General features: G+C 47.3%; 2 protein-coding genes across 2 annotated transcripts; both read left to right on the top strand.

The window, feature by feature from the left end:
• Positions 1-4,074: 4,074 nt before the first annotated feature.
• On the top strand, positions 4,075-7,065 carry LOC124656479. The gene is made up of 7 exons (XM_047195214.1): positions 4,075-4,683; positions 5,249-5,367; positions 5,663-5,748; positions 5,852-5,961; positions 6,029-6,058; positions 6,303-6,429; positions 6,559-7,065. Exons 1-6 carry the CDS (start codon positions 4,075-4,077, stop codon positions 6,357-6,359), a joined length of 1,011 nt encoding a protein of 336 aa, XP_047051170.1. The 3' UTR covers positions 6,360-6,429; positions 6,559-7,065.
• A 386-nt stretch (positions 7,066-7,451) lies between these two features.
• Positions 7,452-11,710, top strand: LOC124654494 (carbamoyl-phosphate synthase small chain, chloroplastic-like). Its single transcript, XM_047193495.1, has 9 exons — positions 7,452-7,795; positions 8,241-8,329; positions 8,415-8,475; positions 8,554-8,621; positions 8,702-8,830; positions 9,221-9,327; positions 9,406-9,753; positions 11,376-11,541; positions 11,659-11,710. The coding sequence occupies exons 1-9, from the start codon at positions 7,476-7,478 to the stop codon at positions 11,700-11,702; spliced, it is 1,332 nt and encodes a 443-aa protein (XP_047049451.1). The 5' UTR covers positions 7,452-7,475; the 3' UTR covers positions 11,703-11,710.
• The last annotated feature ends 5,627 nt before the right edge of the window (positions 11,711-17,337 follow it).

Here is a 17,337-nt window from a genome sequence, read left to right as displayed (position 1 = left end):
GCCCCGGAAGGCTTATCCATCGACACCGCTGCCATCTCCGCCGCCATCTTCATCACCGCTGCCGCTCCCATGAGGGGAGTAGTTCTCCATCGAGGCTCGGGGCTGTACCGGTAGCTATGTGGTTCATCTCTCTCCTATGTACTTCAATACAATAATCTCATGAGCTGCCTTACATGATTGAGATTCATATGATGATGCTTGTAATCTAGATGTCACTATGCTAGTCAAGTGAGTTTTACTTATGTGATCTCCGGAGACTCCTTGTCCCACGTGTGTAAAGGTGACAAGTGTGTGCACCGTGTGGGTCTCTTAGGCTATATTTCACATAATACTTACTCACCGTTATGAATGGCATAGTGAAGTGCTTATTTATATCCCTTTATGATTGCAATGTATTTTGTATCACAATTTATCTATGTGCTACTCTAGCAATGTTATTAAAGTAGTTTTATTCCTCCCGCACGGTGTAATGGTGACAGTGTGTGCATCCGTGTTAGTACTTGGTTTATGCTATGATTATGATCTCTTGTAGATTATGAAGTTAACTATTGCTATGATGGTATTGATGTGATCTATTCCTCCTACATAGTGTGAAGGTGACAGTGTGCATACTATGTTAGTACTTGGTTTAGTCGAATTGATCTTTCTTGCACTCTAAGGTTATTTAAATATGAACATTGAATTGTGGAGCTTGTTAACTCCGGCATTGAGGGTTCGTGTAATCCTACGCAATGTGTTCATCATCCAACAAGAGTGTAGAGTATGCATTTATCTATTCTGTTATGTGATCAATGTTGAGAGTCTCCACTAGTGAAAGTCTAATCCCTAGGCCTTGTTCCTAAATATCGCTATCGCTGCTTGTTTACTTGTTTTACTGCATTACTACTTGCTGCGTTACTACTGCTTGTTTATTGTCCTGGGCAAAGCACTTTTCCGGTGCCGTTGCTACTACTTATTCATACCACCCGTATTTCACTATCTCTTCGCCGAACTAGTGCACCTATTAGGTGTGTTGGGGACACAAGAGACTTCTTGCTTTGTGGTTGCAGGGTTGCATGAGAGGGATATCTTTGACCTCTTCCTCCCTGAGTTCGATAAACCTTGGGTGATCCACTTAAGGGAAACTTGCTGCTGTTCTACAAACCTCTGCTCTTGGAGGCCCAACACTGTCTACAAGAATAGAAGCTCCCGTAGACATCAGTGATGCGTCGATTGGCCTTGCTCCGACGACGATTGGGGTGGCTACTGGTGCTGAGCGAGGCGGTGGTGAGTGGTGATCATGGTGGTGTGCTTGGATCGTCGAGGGGAGGCCTCTATTTATAGTCGCGCGTGGGTGCTGGGGTGCCGTGGCAATGGCGACAAGGGCGCGGCCGCTCTGGTGGGATAGAGGGCTAGGCGACGACGGGGTCGTGTTCACGACGTCACCGCGGTCCTCGGAGCGTCAACGGCGCGGTAAACGGTGGCGTACGGTGGTCGGGCGAGCGCGTGTACTGTTGCGGCCGTGGCGGGCGCGTTCGTCCTCTCCGGCGGCCATGGTCGCCAAGGCATGACGTCGGCGTGTCCGGCGAGCTCCGCGTGGCGAGGAGAGTACCGTTGCGCGCGGATATGGTCGGGGTACGGCGAGATTTGGCGAGCGCCGCGTGGCCGTGTCGCGCTCGGCCGTGCGCCAGTGACGTCGCCCATGCCGCTCGCGGCGTACCTGGGCGTACCTGGGCGCGCGTCGTCCGGGGCTTGTCGGCGTCCTCGCGATCGACGGCGTGCACGGACGATCTCAGCAGGTCGTGGGCTACGCGTTGGACATGGTGGCCGTGACGATGGTGGAGAGAAAAGAGGGGAGGCGTGTCGAGGGCGACGTGGTCGGCATGGCCATGGCCGGCCATGATCTGGTCGTGTCCATGGCGTGTTCTTGCATGGGTTAGGTTGAGTGATGTCCAGGGGACTTGGTTTAGCCAAGAAATGGTCAAGGGGCAGCAAGGTTTGATCACAATTTTAAAATGGGGATTGTTGAATCTGTTTCAAAGTCTCATCTTTGCTTGATCCTATCTCTTGATCCAAAAAGATTTTGGTAAGATGATCTATACAAAAGTTGTTCACCTTGTTGTGTACTTGGATGACATGCCAAGAGTTGGATTTGTTTGGTTTAGAAAATTTGAAATAGAGAGGCTCAAAGTGGTGATCAGACTATAAAAGTCAGAAATGACCATATCTCATGTGATCATATTTTCAAATTTGAAATTGGTTTAAAAGGTATATCTTTGATTCCCAAAGTTGTAATTACTCTTTAATATCATATTACAACTATGGGTGAAGATCAAATGGGTTTAGGGTCAAATTTACAAAAATGACATAGACCATATGTTAGGGTTTTTAGGATTTTTATAAATATTGGATTTCTTTCTCTTTTTGATTTATTTGGTTGGTGATCATCACTTGATCAATTCTAGGGTTTTGCAATTCATCATACTCACAAATATAACAATCATCATGGCATATCACTCAGAATGCACAAGTCCTATGCAGGGTACTATATGCAAAGTAAAAGTTTTTGTTGGTTCTGAATTTGGATACTTGGAATTGTTCTTCTTCCTTTATTTGAAATTTGGGATGTTACAAAGTCGCCCGGCGCAAGGCCCGCGTTGACGTCGAGCTGCAGGAGGGATGAGCTTGAACTGCTCGTCGTCGAGGTAGTCTCCCGGGGCGAAGTGAGGGAGGTGCGGCGGCTCCGGCTCGGCGTCCTACATCTTCACCACCAACGCCGTCGGCGGGCGCTGGCGGGAGCTCGACCCTGAGGACAACGAGGCCGTGGAAGGGGAGGACGCGCATCCGCGGTGGTACCGCTCCTACTCGCGCTTGGCGAAGGCGGCCGGCAACGCCAGGCGGTAGTTACGGTAGCGGTAGCTACCTTGGACGCGCGCAACTTCTCCTTTGTCTTCTCCCTCTCGCCGGCGGAGCTCCCGTCGCGCTCGGTGGAGCTCTCGCTGCGGCCAATCTGGCCGCCCCCGCGCCTGCTTCGGCCCTTCCCCGCCACCATCTTCGCCGGACGGAGCTCGGGGTGCTCGATTTGCGGTGGATCTACGGTGGATTGCTCGCCGCCGGCGCGTCGATTTGATATCGGGGGGAGGCGGAGAGGCGGAGGAGCGAATGGGGTTTGGTCCCCATCCACCTCACCGACCGTCATATATGCAGGCAAGACGCGGGTTTGGGCTGCGGCCTGCATCCGTTTTCCAGGTCAGACCGCCGATGCGGGGTCTGGTCTGGCTCAAAAATGGCCGAAGCCCCATATCCACCCGAAGTGGCGTTTGCATGCCGATATGGGAGATCTGCTAGAGATGCTCTAAGTTTTTTTTTTTCTTTGAGAATAGCTAGAGATGCTCTAAGTAATTCCCTCTTCATCCCTAGAAATCGGAAATCGAGTCAGGCTTGGCTAGGGCCTAGATTTTGATTGTCGGGCTTTTTTTTCCCCTGGTCCGGAGTATGGCCAGGGGTCAATTTGGCAATGGGGCCCCATTCCCCGATCTCCGGTGGTTAATTCACCTATTAGGGGACGGTTTTGGTTAGTACTTCATCCCCGTGGGGATCTTATTGGAGGCGAACTCTCCCCATTAGGTAAGGTGGGGATGAGTCTGTGTTACCACTATCCATTTCACCTCTCGCATCCAACCGCCGTAGTCCCCAAATCCCAACTCCCAAACGCTCGCCTCTCCTTCCTAAACTCCTGATCTAGCCAGCCCTATCATTCTACCATGTTATCATTTTATTTTAGGCTCATAGTTACTAGCTAAAGCGGGGATGGTTAACCGATGGTTATTTGTTTACCCGATGGGATGGGAACGATAAAAGAACTGGCCCCATGACAGTTAGTGGGGATGGAGACGGAAAAAAATTTCATGCACGGAGATGGTTATGGTTGAGCAATAACCAGTGGTTAGTGTCCCCGTTGCCATATGGAGCCAGGGGTGACTAGGCCCATTTGTAAATGGACATTCAGAAGAGCCCAAACCAAGCCCATCGTTACGGCTTTTGGCAGCCCGTACCAACACCCTCTGTGTCGGTCTCACCAGCACAACTCCGGCCATGTCGCCGCCGGCCGTTCTGGTCGCCGACGGCGCCATCTCCCCGCACGCTCCTCCTTCCGCGGCCGCCTTCCTCGAGTCCACCCCGGGCGCCTACACCACCGCGCGCGCATCCTCCGCCGGCCTCCTCTGGTGGCCCCGACACCTCCTCCGGCTCGCCGACTCCGCGCGCATCCTCGCCCACTCCCACCCCCACCTCCTCGGCCTCCCGGCCCCTCCGCCACATACCCTCTCCACAGCCTCCCTCGAGCCTCTCGTCAACCAGTCCGTGCGGGTCGGCGTCCGCGAGATGCGGAGGCGGATGCTGGCCTGCTCGGGGCAGGACATGGCGCTCACGGCGTTGGTCAGAGCTGGTGGCTCGGCGGAGGGGCTTGAGGTCTGCGTCCACCTGGGCGTGTATGTGCCGCCGGTGTTCGGAGACGCCGGGGCGAGGCTTGCCGTTGCCGGGAGCGGAAGGGAGGCTGCCGCCGCCAAGTACGCGCCCTGGGTTAGGATGAGGAAGAGTATGGAGAAGATGAGGCCTCCTGGAGCCACGGAGCTGTTGCTGACCAATGATGCGGATCGTATTCTTGAAGGCAGCATTACGAACTTCTTCGTCGTTTGCTTGAAGGTTAGATGTCTTCACTTCAACGGCAATGGGACGGATTCAGATTTCTTGCAATGCATACAAGTTTAGTGGTGTCATGCTTATTTTGTACACCAGAAAACAGATAAATGAATTACTAACCTTAAATTGGAAACCAATTCCATCTAGATAGTTGAAGTGCACAAGTGTGGCAATCTCTCAATTTTTCTTAGCAGCAATTCTAATTGGTACTAGGTTCATATCTGTGTTCTGCACCGTTCTGTAGTGGTTTTCATGTCACCATAACGTAGATTGTGATGTTTGAGCTGATTAGGCTAAAATGATGCACCTTGGCGTCTTGCATTTATTTACTTTAAGATGGTGAAAGGAATGGCCAAGACTTCTATTCTACTTCTCAAGCTCCGCTGATATCTCAGTACTAATTGTACTCCCATCTTGTAGGGGTGATTTCTTACTTTCAGCTTCTCATAATATGTAGATTGTATGAATTGCACTCTGAAATACTTACTCGCCTTTGTCAATATAAATACCACAGTTCTTTTATTTAGACGATGTGTATTCTTATTTTGTACTTTTAACATCTCTGTAGGAGGAACATCAGTCGAATGAACCCTTCTCTGTTCAAACAGTGACGAATAGGTTTGAAGTACAAACAGCTCCACTAAGTGACGGCATTCTCCCTGGAATTATGCGCCAGATAGTGATAGAGTAAATTTTCTCTGCTTGATCTAAATTCTGTTTTATTTGAATTAATGACCAGATAGTGGAGGTGATTTCTGACATAAAATTGCTGGAACTTTAACCCATGTCTACTTTTTGGTGCCCTTAATTTCATCTCACAAATTTGCACACTAGTTACCGTACTATATACTAGGTACCTTGGATATGCGCTATAACTTGTTGATAAAAGAAGTCATCATTAGAAGCAACTGATGTAACATGTTTGCTGGACATATGACAAATGCTGAACTCTTGTAACACAAGTTTTATTTCTTTCGAATAGGGTATGCCATGATCTTGGGATCCCCATACGTGAGGTCTCACCGTCATGGTCCAAGCGTGAAAGTTGGGAGGAAGCCTTCATTACAAGTAAGAAGTCTTCCTTTGAATCAGGAGTGTGTGTCTGTTGGGACATCGTGATCTTTATCTTAGCAGGCCCGTGGTTCTCTGACAACAATATATCGTATAACAGGTAGCTTAAGGCTTATCCAGCATGTGGATACAGTTCAAGCACCTTTACTATGGGAAGACATAGAAACGAAAACCTGGAGCGATGTATCTTGGGTGGTGAAGCAGTTTCAGGTACGCCGCAGTTATATTTTCTATGCTATTTGATTTTTGGTTAATAATGTCATAAAATTTTAAATAGGGAGCTGGATGCATCACCACACAGATACAGGTTAGTTGTCTGCCACAACTGCAATATCTCTGAAGCCATTTCCAAATGCCAAGTGATGAGTTGTCCTGAGCTTATGTACAGTCTCATATCCATAGAACTTAAAAAAAAGATATTGGGTACAACAGAGGGCTGTATTGGATAGACTTGAACTATCTAGTTTTCAAACTATTATTATTTATCTAGATCAACAATTTGGCAACCCTTACTGTGTAACAAAATTACCTCTCCATCGCTCATCATGCAGAGGAAAATATCAGAGAGAGCATTAACGGAGGAATATGATACAAGAGATCTCTTGTGAGTTCTGAATGTTGTCATTATTTCTGGGTGATGGGTCCCCTGGCTTGACCATCATTTGTTCATCGGAGGAGGTAAGCAAGAACCATCTTTGCTGTTATCTTATGCCTGCTGATATGCATTTACAAAGTAGAATCTGGGCCCTTTCTCCGGATATCAGGTTATTTAAAAAAAAAAAAAATCATGTTTCTTTGCTTCTGTAGGCGGCCTAATCAAAATACAGCTTGCGGTGTTAATTTGGCGAAGAGAAACTTTTCAGTAGTTTGGACAAATGTTTCATGATCAAAGCAGTGGACCTAAGAAGCCAGTGTTGGTGCCACTCTTGCGTCCTTTTGCAAAGTGATTAGGACCAGAACCTGGGTATGGATGATACTTGGTCAGCATGTATGTGCCGCTTTCTTGCAGAAACTAGTGGTGGAATCTGGCCATGAGAGAGGGGGTGATTGATTGAAGCAGGCGACCTGCCCAGTATTGTGACCTGATGTTGGTTGTTGCAACTTGTATCTGTATGTATATCATCCACGCTATAACATGATATGTGAGCACGGACAAGAGCACTTCTGTACACCAAACTTTGTGTAGGTAAAGGCTCGATTATGTACCAATTTCCAAGTGTACGACGTTACATACACAGGCACCATGTCACAAAATCTTGAGTTCCATTGGATGGAATTTTACATGCATAGCTAGGGTGAGTTCAGATATTATTACTCCCCAATGATCTAAATCCAGTTCAAGATCAATACTCTATGTCTATGTGGCTAAAAAATCGTTTCATGAGTAATGTTCCAGGCTCTCGATATGTACAGTGTAAAAACTCTTTATTATTTCAGTTTATACATAATGCCTGTGCACTGTATATTCGATAGTACTGTAATATTTTTGAGCTGGTGTATTCGATAATATTCGCACATGTACACAAGGCACTCGCGCCGTTGTCGGTAGAAAAAACAGCGAAAACGAACGGTATCCGTCGTCGCTCTTTTACTCTCAATCAGACGGCGGACGAAAACCTCTCTAATCAAAACCCTAACAAAAGCGGCGGCGGCGGCGGCGGCGCGAGCACCCCTACTCACCCCACACCCAGCCGCAACCTCCCCCCTCTCTGCCCTACTCCATCATGCTCCCCCAGATTCGCCCCCTCCCTGCCCGCCCGGCCGTCGGCGCCGTACACCGGCACGTCTCCCCCGCGCCGCCCTCCCTCGGGCTTGGGCAGCATGGCCGGGTCGCCGCGGGGAGGACGGCGACGTCGAAGACGCCCTTGGTCTGCCGCTCCGTCGCCAGCCCAGCGGCGAGCGAGGGGGCGGCGGCGATGCAGAGACCCTGGAAGCTTAGCGACGCTCGCCTCGTCCTCGAGGATGGCTCCGTCTGGAATGCCAAATCGTTCGGCGCTTCCGGGACGCAGGTCGGCGAGGTGGTGTTCAATACCTCTATGACAGGGTAATACGAATCATCCATCCATCCTGTAACTTCTAACGATACCATGTTTAGCTGCCACCATCGATTCGTCAGTGCGTGTTTAGATTCACTTTGTCACGATGAATGAGAATGAAGCTATGCTTATCTATATCAAATATCCATCTATGTACTTTACTCTCCAAAGTTGGGCTACTGTGACGTGATAGTGCTAGTTCTAGTGATACCAGTTTATGCCTACCCCAATCGACCTGCTCTAATGTTTCAATCGCACTATCCTAGTGTCAACCTCTACGATTTGTTCTCAGGAAGTTCTTGAAATTTTACGCAACTGCTTTTATGTTTTGAAAATGTGACTCTTGAATGCATGGCACATGAACACAGGTACCAGGAGATTTTAACCGACCTTTACGCAACTGCTTTTATGTTTTGAAAATGTGACTCTTGAATGCATGGCACATGAACACAGGTATCAGGAGATTTTAACCGACCCTAGCTATGCCGGTCAGTTCGTTTTGATGACCTGCCCTCATATCGGAAACACCGGTGTTAACCTCGGTATGCAATTTCCACATCCAAGAGATAGGACCTACTACTCTATGATGAACTATTGATAAATATTATTATTGGGATCCTCTTGTAGATGACGAGGAATCCGGAAAATGTTTCCTTGGTGGCTTAATCATACGGAACCTAAGCATAAGGTAAGCATTTCTGCTGGAGACAGCAATATGAAACTCAAGAAAGTTATGTGTGTACTCACGTTCTGTTTCCTCTTCCAGTACGTCCAACTGGAGGTCCATAGAAACACTTGATGAATATTTGAGGAAGAGGAACATCATGGGCATATGTAAGTATATAACATCATAGCATTTCTTCTAATTTCGATTTTTCTATCCGTCATGGATTTTCCTGGTTTGCACTCTGCAGATGATGTGGACACGCGTGCAATAACACGACGGTTAAGGGAAGATGGTAGTCTGATTGGTGTCCTAAGTACTGACCAGTCTCTCAAAGATGGAGAACTGTTGGAAATGGCAAAAAATTGGAAAATTGTTGGTATGTTAAGCTTCCTATGAGATATTATAATTTTGTTAAAGTAATATTTCGATTGCTATGGTTGTCCGTAAGTGATATTTCAACTTCTTTTCTTCTTGGTCCTATGTAGTCTTATTTATTGAATGATTTGCAGTATAATTTCTTTCAATGGCTATAGCTGAGGGTATTTCATAGGTTAGAAACTAATTGTACATATTCATAATATTCTGTACTGGATCGGGATATGAAAAAATCAGCTTGTAATTGGAGGGGTTACTCTGCGTTGTTCTTTACTTATTACATTAGAAGTTTTTCACAGATTGCTGATTGTTTAAGTGTTGCTGTTGATCTTCACGTAATACTGATGCTATTTGTGGCATAACATGAAATTTTGGTGGTTCTGTTATGCAGGTGTTGATTTGATAAGTGAGGTTTCATGCGATGCTCCATACGAATGGTTAGACAAGACTGGTTCAGGATGGGAGTTCAATGACAAGCAGTCAAGTGAAACTTTTCATGTCAGTATCACTGAGGCTTTTATAGATAACCCAATAAAAATCTTGCACCTAACAACTTCTGGATTTTCAATTATATAGGTTGTTGCGTATGATTTTGGAGTCAAGCACAACATTTTGAGACGCCTGGCATCATATGGATGCAAAATAACCGTTGTTCCAGCAAGCTGGCCTGCTTCGGAGGTACTTAATTTGAAGCCTGATGGAGTCCTTTTTAGCAATGGCCCTGGTGACCCATCTGCAGTTCCATATGCTGTGAAAACTGTACAAGAAATAGTAGGGAAGGTCCCAGTATTTGGCATCTGCATGGGTCATCAATTGATTGGGCAGGCTCTTGGTGGGAAAACATTTAAAATGAAATTTGGTCACCACGGAGGAAACCACCCTGTCCGTGATAACAGAACTGGACGTGTGGACATCAGTGCACAGGTTTGACAGTTTTTTTCAGTTGCTCAGAAAATAATCTTATTATCAGTTATGGATTTCTTAGCTTAGCTTAAGCTTATATTTATCATCAAATTAGCATGTTGAAGCCAAGGAACGTTGTTCTTTACTTACCGTTGAGCTTAAACTTCTACTATCTAGGCACCTTACTAAATTGGCTAAAGAAAATGAAGTTAGTACATGAGACTATGGGATTCCATAGATATATGAATGCTGAAAGGCTAAGTTTATGGAAAAGGCCTTATAAGAGCAACTCTAACAGAGCCTGTAAAACAGGCCGAAACCGAAAAAGTCTTTACGGGTTCAGGCCGAAAGTGGGCCAGAACAGAGCCTGAACTCCCGGCCTGGCCCGTAAAACGAGTTTGGGGTCCCGAGAAACTCGGCGGCCGCCCCGTATTAAAAGGGGCCGTGGAGGGGAGTTCGGTTTCCAAACCCTACTCCCCTTTGCCGCTACCACTTCCTCCACCGCCGCTCCCCCTCCTCTCCGGCGAGCAATTCTGCCGCCGCTGACACTGTTCCGCCGCTGCCGCTGCTGCCGCCACCACCCATTCGTCCGCAATGGGCCGCGCAAGATGCGTAGGTAGGGGAGGGGGCCGAATTGGCGGCGGGAAGCCAGCTCCGCGTCCGCCGGGTGTACGGTCGGAGGCGGACCGCGCGAGGCGGGTGCGCCCCGACTACGCTTGGAAGCGGGCGGCACGGTGCTTTCGCGCGCCGGGCAGTGAGCGAGGAGGCGTGCGAAGGAGAAGCCGAGGAGGCGCCCCTCGCCGGCTTGTGCAGCCCGCCGCTGCCGGAGCTTCCCCCACGCGGCGACAGCAACGACGACGACGACATAGACGGGCCGCCACTCATCTGCGGGAGCTCGGCGGAGGCGGCGGCGTTCGAGGTGGCCGCACTCGTCGTCGCGTAGGAGTCGCCGGCGCGGAAAAACCCTCCGCCGCCGCAAGAACTTCCCAAGTGACAATCCGGGGCCTAATCTAGTAGTTTAGGTATCAAATTAACGAATGTAGCTCGATCTGCCGCCGTATTTTGGCTAGCTATATGTAAATTATTGACGAATGTAACTCGATCGGAGCAAGAATGAGTTCAATTTCGCAAGATCATCGCAGCACATTTTCCCGCGATGTTTGATTTTCGGTTTTCAGTTCGCGAGTTCGGTTTCTAATCTGCGCCGTCACTAAAACCATCTAAACTTAACAGTTCGGGAGACCGAACTCTGCGTTTTCGGTTCGGAGGAATACGGGCTCTGCTAGAGATGCTCTAAGTCAGCTAGTTTATTTGGCTGACTTAATGTGTGGTCTTATTTGTTTGGGTTTTGGTCTGCAAACTACCAAACCCTAATTTGCATAAGGTGTCTGATGAAACCTTGCTATTTCTAAATATTCTTAGCTTAGTTTGGTTATTCATTACCAGATACTGGTATTTCAGTATAAGGGCATTGGATAGAAAGCTATGATTATGAGCTGATTCCATTAAATCAGTGCTGGTATAGCTCATCATTTTGTGTTATTTTATTAGCTATCGACTGACGGTTAGACCTTTAGAATTATTTTACTAGTAAGTCCCCACATGTAAAGAGAACTGGATGTAACATTTGGTTTGCTATGCAGAATCATAACTATGCTGTGGACCCTGAATCACTCCCGGAAGGAGTGCAAGTAACACACATCAATCTGAATGACCAGAGCTGTGCTGGTCTTGTGTTCCCCAAGATGAAGCTTATGTCTCTTCAGTACCATCCAGAATCCTCCCCAGGGCCACATGACTCAGACTTGGGTACGTACAACTCCTTGGCTACTATATGCACGCAAAACAGAGTTTGATAAGATAAATTAGTAGGTCCGCTTCATGTCGTCAATATGACTTACCTGTTTTACTCTTTTGGTGCTGCAGCGTTTGGTGAGTTTGTGGAGTTGATGAAGAGCAACAGATTATGAGAAGGTTGGGATGCTTGGTGAGCATCATGAGTTGGAAGTTGCCATCGGCTTGTTGGACCAAAGCAGTATGCCCCAAGGAGGAACTGTATTTTTCTCGTTTATTTCTTTTTATCAGCTGACCAGACGTATAAAGTAACTAATGGTATTGTACTATTTGTTGGAGATTGAAGAATAAAATCTTTGAGCTGTTGTATGATCCAGTTGTAAAACAACTATATGCACGTTCTATTGCTGCCATCTGCAAAGTGCAAAGTTCAACTGCCTATTTTGCGACCTGGGTAGGAAATCCGTCTCCTCCTTGTTTCTAGTTGAGCTCTTGAATCTGACAATGCATATATCTATCTTAGTGTTAAACCTTTTCAGAAAGGCGTAGTGGTTGTGAAACAGAAGAAATAATATCATCTCTATTCATTTACTTGTGACTTGTGCATTCAATCTACAAGTTCATAGAAAGAAGCTAACCAGCTAGATAGGACAGAATTAGACTGGTTGGCAGATCATAGGATCCCAAACTGGTTTGCACATCACATACGACCCCAAGGTGAGCTCTGACCTTTATATAGTGTGTTTGCTAGTGACGTGTGGTGGCAAGAAAAGGTCAACACGCTAAGAGCTCAAGAAACTCAGTTTCAGCCAAGTTAACCTATCTTGCCGATTTTGGTCTGCATCCTTTAATTTCCTTAAGTTTCTTTCCGTAGGTTTAGCATTTTGGCTCAGTTTTGCACCGAGATCTCGCCCATGGTGTTCTTCAGCTCCGCTTCGATCTGCTAGATCGCTCGTTTGGGAGCCAGAGTGCTCGACGAGGATTCTAATCAACTAAACCGTAAGGGGTCGTCCCGAGAGAGAACTTTAGGCTGAAATTTCGAAGAGATCCAGTTATGGATTCAGAATTTCAGCTCAGTTGCAGATTCATCGACGCTCACATAGTGGCACAGCGGTAGTCTGATAACAGCAACCACAAGACGCCACCAGCGGGCTGTTGCCCACACCTACAGACACCGGCTCGCTCAACTCAAGTTACAAGCGCGTCCTGCGTGACCTAGTAGCAGACAGAGATGACAGCCGTGACACTCTACTCCGAAAATATAGTGGGTATCACTAACTTTGGATGAATTATTGACAAGCCACCATGTTTGTCCGAACCATGTGCCATGTATTTGGAGCTGTGTAATCCTAATGGACACTCACCACGGACGTAACCTGCTAAATATGTTTGCGCTCCATTATGTGCCGTTGCTACGATCACCGTTTTAGAGCAGAGTACATGTTGTTAAGGTGCATAAAGCCAAAGCAATATGCTCGATCGTGCATGTGGGCTGCGTCGACTGAAATAGGCAATCCAATGCTATCTACCGTTTATATGAAGCAAATGATGGAGATGGGAAACGATCAACCGAGTGGCTCACTTTGTCACGTAGTACTACTCACATGCACATTTTTTAAAGGGAGGATCATTCATGTGGGTTGCATCGACTGAAATAGCAAATCCTGTCCTATGTACTCACATGCACATTTTATTAAGGAAAAACCTGTTGGCGAGCTTTATTGATTGTTAAAGACACTTACATTGTTTATAAGCTTTGGAAATAAAAAGCTAGGGGATTATTGTCCCAGAAAAAAATCAACATGCTCAATGAAACTATGTCCAGCTAGCTAATGTGCCACCTCATTGGCCTCCCTATTAGAATGTTCAAAAATAATAATTCTAAAGCTAGAAGTAATAATTCTACAATCATCAAAGATTGATGCTGATGAAGTCACTGAATAAAACCCATCGATCGTAGTGTCAATGATTTCTTGTTAATCGATTGGATGGTGAAATTATTACTTCCAAGATATTGTGCCATACTAAGTTCATCTCTTAAAGCATAAGCCTTAGCCATGAATGGGTCCGCCACAATTCTTCACAACATGAACTTCCCATTGATATCCTGGCTATAGCACCCATACATCCTTTCCCTTGATCAGCATCATATGCGGCAACAACATTAAATTTTATACACCTTTTGGCGGTCTCGACCATGGTTTCCTCATCCTCACACACAGATTAGTAACTAGCTAGTACCCTGACCGACATTGCACTCCTATGCGTTGGCCGAAGGATTTCACCATGGGTAAACTGATGCATATACCATGCACGTGTAAGGATAATTTCTGGAAGTCCAAGAGCTCCCATCAGGGCGCAATCACCAAGGTTTAAGATCATATGTTCTAGAAGCAATGGTCCGGAACCCGATCTTGCCGTAGCACCCAATTGATGATACTCTCTGCCCCAAACATATTCCATATTTTTTGCGCTGAGGACAGCTGAAAAGAGTGTGCATAATATATCCTGGCTCTGCCAACATTGCAAATTAGACATTGGTTAGAGGTACCAGCATGTCTACCGACTACTCACACACCCAAGCATGGTATCAAACATGCATCCTTGTGAAGCGACAAAACGTTAAAATGAGGGAAGGTTGGAGCGCTAAAAAAGAGCAAATTACACCCTAGGTACAACAACTTGCACCTAATGTGCAGATTAGTATACTAAGTTGTAAAATGTAAAACCGCAGTACACCAACTTGTTAATCTGAAGCAAATCAGTCATTGCCTATCGAAAACTGACGCGTGTGTGATACCACGGTGGCTGTGAACAAGCCGCTCTCTCAGAAATCTTGCAAAAAAAATGTCCATGCTTATGTTGAACATTACGTTGGGCTCCTCTGATCGTTCAACCAATAGAACCTGATAGTGTGGCGTCAGCAGCAAAGTCCCCAAGCGTAACACTGTCAGGATTGTTATAATTGTTTGCCCCTGTCTTGATTATTTACGTAAAATTGAAGTTCCAGTTGTTGACGAATCAGTACCAATACCAGAACGAGCAAGCCTCCTCGAGCTTTCCCATTACGACGCGAATGGCCCGCCACCGCCGAACAAAAACTCTGTGGCGCGGTGGATCTGGTGGGGCGCGCCTGGACGCATGCTCACCACCGTCCTTGAGCACATCGCGGGCGGCAACGAGCCGCGGTTGGAGTTCCCGTCACTCAAATGGCAGTGGCGTCGGGATCCTCCTCGTCGTCATCGTCTCCGAGGTCCTCGTCGAGGGCCTCCGCGAGCAGCGCCCTACGAACCAGCAGCCCACCGTCATTTGGCACCCGCCGCCCCAAAAGGGAGGTCGACAACGGCCCCACCTCTAGGCTCAAGAAGACGAAACCAGAGGTGGAGGAGGCGGCGTGGACACCTCAGCTTGAGTACCAGGCTGGGCAGCTCCGCTTCGCCGCCGCCGATGACCCAAAGGATTTTCCGAGCCAGAGGGCGGCGATGCTCGCGTTCTTCAATGACGTGCTGCCCGCCACGGATGACTTCGTAGAGGCGTGGTCGAAGTCCGAGGCGAAGAAGGAGGCGGCGAAGCCCGTGCGCTACCTCGACATCGTTGTTGAGGTGGAGGAATCTCCACCGCGCCGCCCTGGCGATCCTGGCCAAGGCTGCAACTCCATCGCACCGCCGCCGAAGGTGGAGCCCAAGGACGAGAGCTCCGACGAAGACGACGACTACATCATTTTCTATAGGCGCCTCGGTCTTTAGTTTTTAAATTTCTGTTTTATTTTTAATTTTCTTGTTCTATGTATGAACTACATGATCATCGAGTCGGCGCGAGCATAGTTCGTGCCATGTATATTTATCTATTTCCCTTCATTCACGCTATTTTTAAATGGGGGGGGGGGGGGGAGGGGGCACGGCTTGGTAAACCGGCCTCCCCATAAAAAATGTAGCGCCGACGCCTTCCATACGACCGGCAACTCGCCTTTGTCAGACGCCGTATGGGGTCTGACCTCTCACTCCCCCATAATTACGCTCTGATGCCCACGAAAAGCCAAGGATGTAGATATAAAAAGCATAAATGCATGGTTGCTTTCCGTAAAAATACCATGGTCAACAAGGAGTAAGTACCTAGAAAGAGAAATAAGCAATCTAAGAGAGCTAGTTGCAAGACTCCGCGTAAACCATTTCTATCTGTTTTGACTGATTTGCTTCGGATTAACAAGTTGTTGTACTGCGGTTTCCCATTTTACAACTTAGTGTACTAATCTGCACATCAGCTGCAAGTTGTTGTACTCCAGATGTAATTAGCTCGCTAAAAAAATACAACTCCATCTATCAGTCATGTTTTTTGTGGCCAGTCGTCACTATGCTTACACTGCCTTTGCCTAGGGTTGCAAAGCGGCATCCCTTACGAACCCGTGAAAACATTATTTAGTTTAAACTAGTAGATTAATTTGTTTAACAACTTTTAACTACGAAAAAAACTACGAACCGGATGGGTTCCGGCCGGTTTGCATAATTGCATCCCTACCTTGCCCCCAGCTGCGCAAGACGAGGTGTGCCTGCCAGTGCCACAACTCCGGCATAAATACTCACTCAGCTTCCTCCCCCAGGAAGATGCAACCCATTGCCTCCCCTCCCCTCACCATGCCGAAGCCCAAGTTCGTCCTCTTCCTCCTCACGCTCGCTCTGGTAGCCGCCGGCAGCAGCAACAGCAAGCTCGGCGGAGCTTTCGCTGCCGCGGACGACGCCGACGGCCTGCCGCAGCGGCAGGAGGCCATGGCGGAGGCCGTCCGCGCGATGCACAGCTACGACCCGGCGCACGACGGCGCCGCCGAGACGGTCAAGCGGGCCATGGGGGTGGTGAACGGCGAGCTCACGCTGCTGCGCCCCATCTTCAGCGCCGTCAGCAGGATGGCGGAGGGCAGCGCCAAGGAGGAGGCTCACACTGCGGCGAAGGAGCTGCTCGCTCGCCACCTCGGTGAGCTGCTGCCCGGCAGTTCCGTCAAGGTGGAAGAATTATGAGCATGCATCCATTCTGGTTTCTGTCTTAGGCACTGCTCTACCTAGATTGATCGCGTGATCTAGGCATCCCCCTCAAGTTTCTTTCCTAGTTGAACGCCCGTCCTGTGCACAGCAGTTGTTTGTTCTTTGTTCGTCGTCGCCCGATCGACTATGTAAGCGCCTCACGCTATTTCCATGCATTTGTTCCTACTTGTCATATGTTGCCTTTTAATTTTATCTACGATTAGTAGCCACTTTTCTACCATGTCTCCTCCTCGAGTATATTGTGTGCTAAAATAACGTGGGGTTTTACTCTCAAACCCGATATATATGCAACGGACAAGTAGCATAATACACTACTACCAGATCATATGATTTCTTGCCAACAAATTACATATATATAAAATCAAGGGAATACACACCCGAGCAGCTCCTCGTACATTAGTCAGCGTTCTAGCTTGTTACCATTTTGTTGGGTTCGGTGACGAAATTGTATGATCCCTACGAGATTACTATGGCAAGGAGTTGTTTTGACTGGTTCACCAAATAACTGAAAATTCATGAAAACACAAGCCAAAGTTTCCATTGGTGAATTTTGCATTCACAAATTCCACAAAGAGGAACATAATTTATTTTCTATAATATGCTATGCAAAAAATAATATTTGAGCATTGCATATAAGTATTACCTTGATTCCTTGCATTTGAATTAATAATAATGAAAAATTTGAGCTAATGCATAATTCTACACAACCATAGAACGAAAATATCGACTGCCATATCAAATTTCATTGAAATTTCAGTAACAATCAGACGAAATATCG

This window comes from Lolium rigidum, chromosome 5, assembly GCF_022539505.1.
Source record: "Lolium rigidum isolate FL_2022 chromosome 5, APGP_CSIRO_Lrig_0.1, whole genome shotgun sequence".
Classification (NCBI taxonomy): domain Eukaryota; kingdom Viridiplantae; phylum Streptophyta; class Magnoliopsida; order Poales; family Poaceae; genus Lolium; species Lolium rigidum.
The sequence above is the reverse complement of the archived record's forward strand: the minus strand, read 5'-3'. Positions and strand labels throughout refer to the sequence as shown.

Coding starts and splice junctions, on each gene's coding strand:
- LOC124656479 (XM_047195214.1), top strand. CDS start 4,075: ATGTCGCCGCCGGCCGTTCTGGTCGCCGACGGCGCCATCTCCCCGCAC. Junction 4,684..5,248: donor TCTTCGTCGTTTGCTTGAAG/GTTAGATGTCTT, acceptor ACATCTCTGTAG/GAGGAACATCAGTCGAATGA. Junction 5,749..5,851: donor GGAGGAAGCCTTCATTACAA/GTAAGAAGTCTT, acceptor ATCGTATAACAG/GTAGCTTAAGGCTTATCCAG.
- LOC124654494 (XM_047193495.1), top strand. CDS start 7,476: ATGCTCCCCCAGATTCGCCCCCTCCCTGCCCGCCCGGCCGTCGGCGCC. Junction 7,796..8,240: donor TTCAATACCTCTATGACAGG/GTAATACGAATC, acceptor ACATGAACACAG/GTATCAGGAGATTTTAACCG. Junction 11,542..11,658: donor GCCACATGACTCAGACTTGG/GTACGTACAACT, acceptor TTGGTGCTGCAG/CGTTTGGTGAGTTTGTGGAG.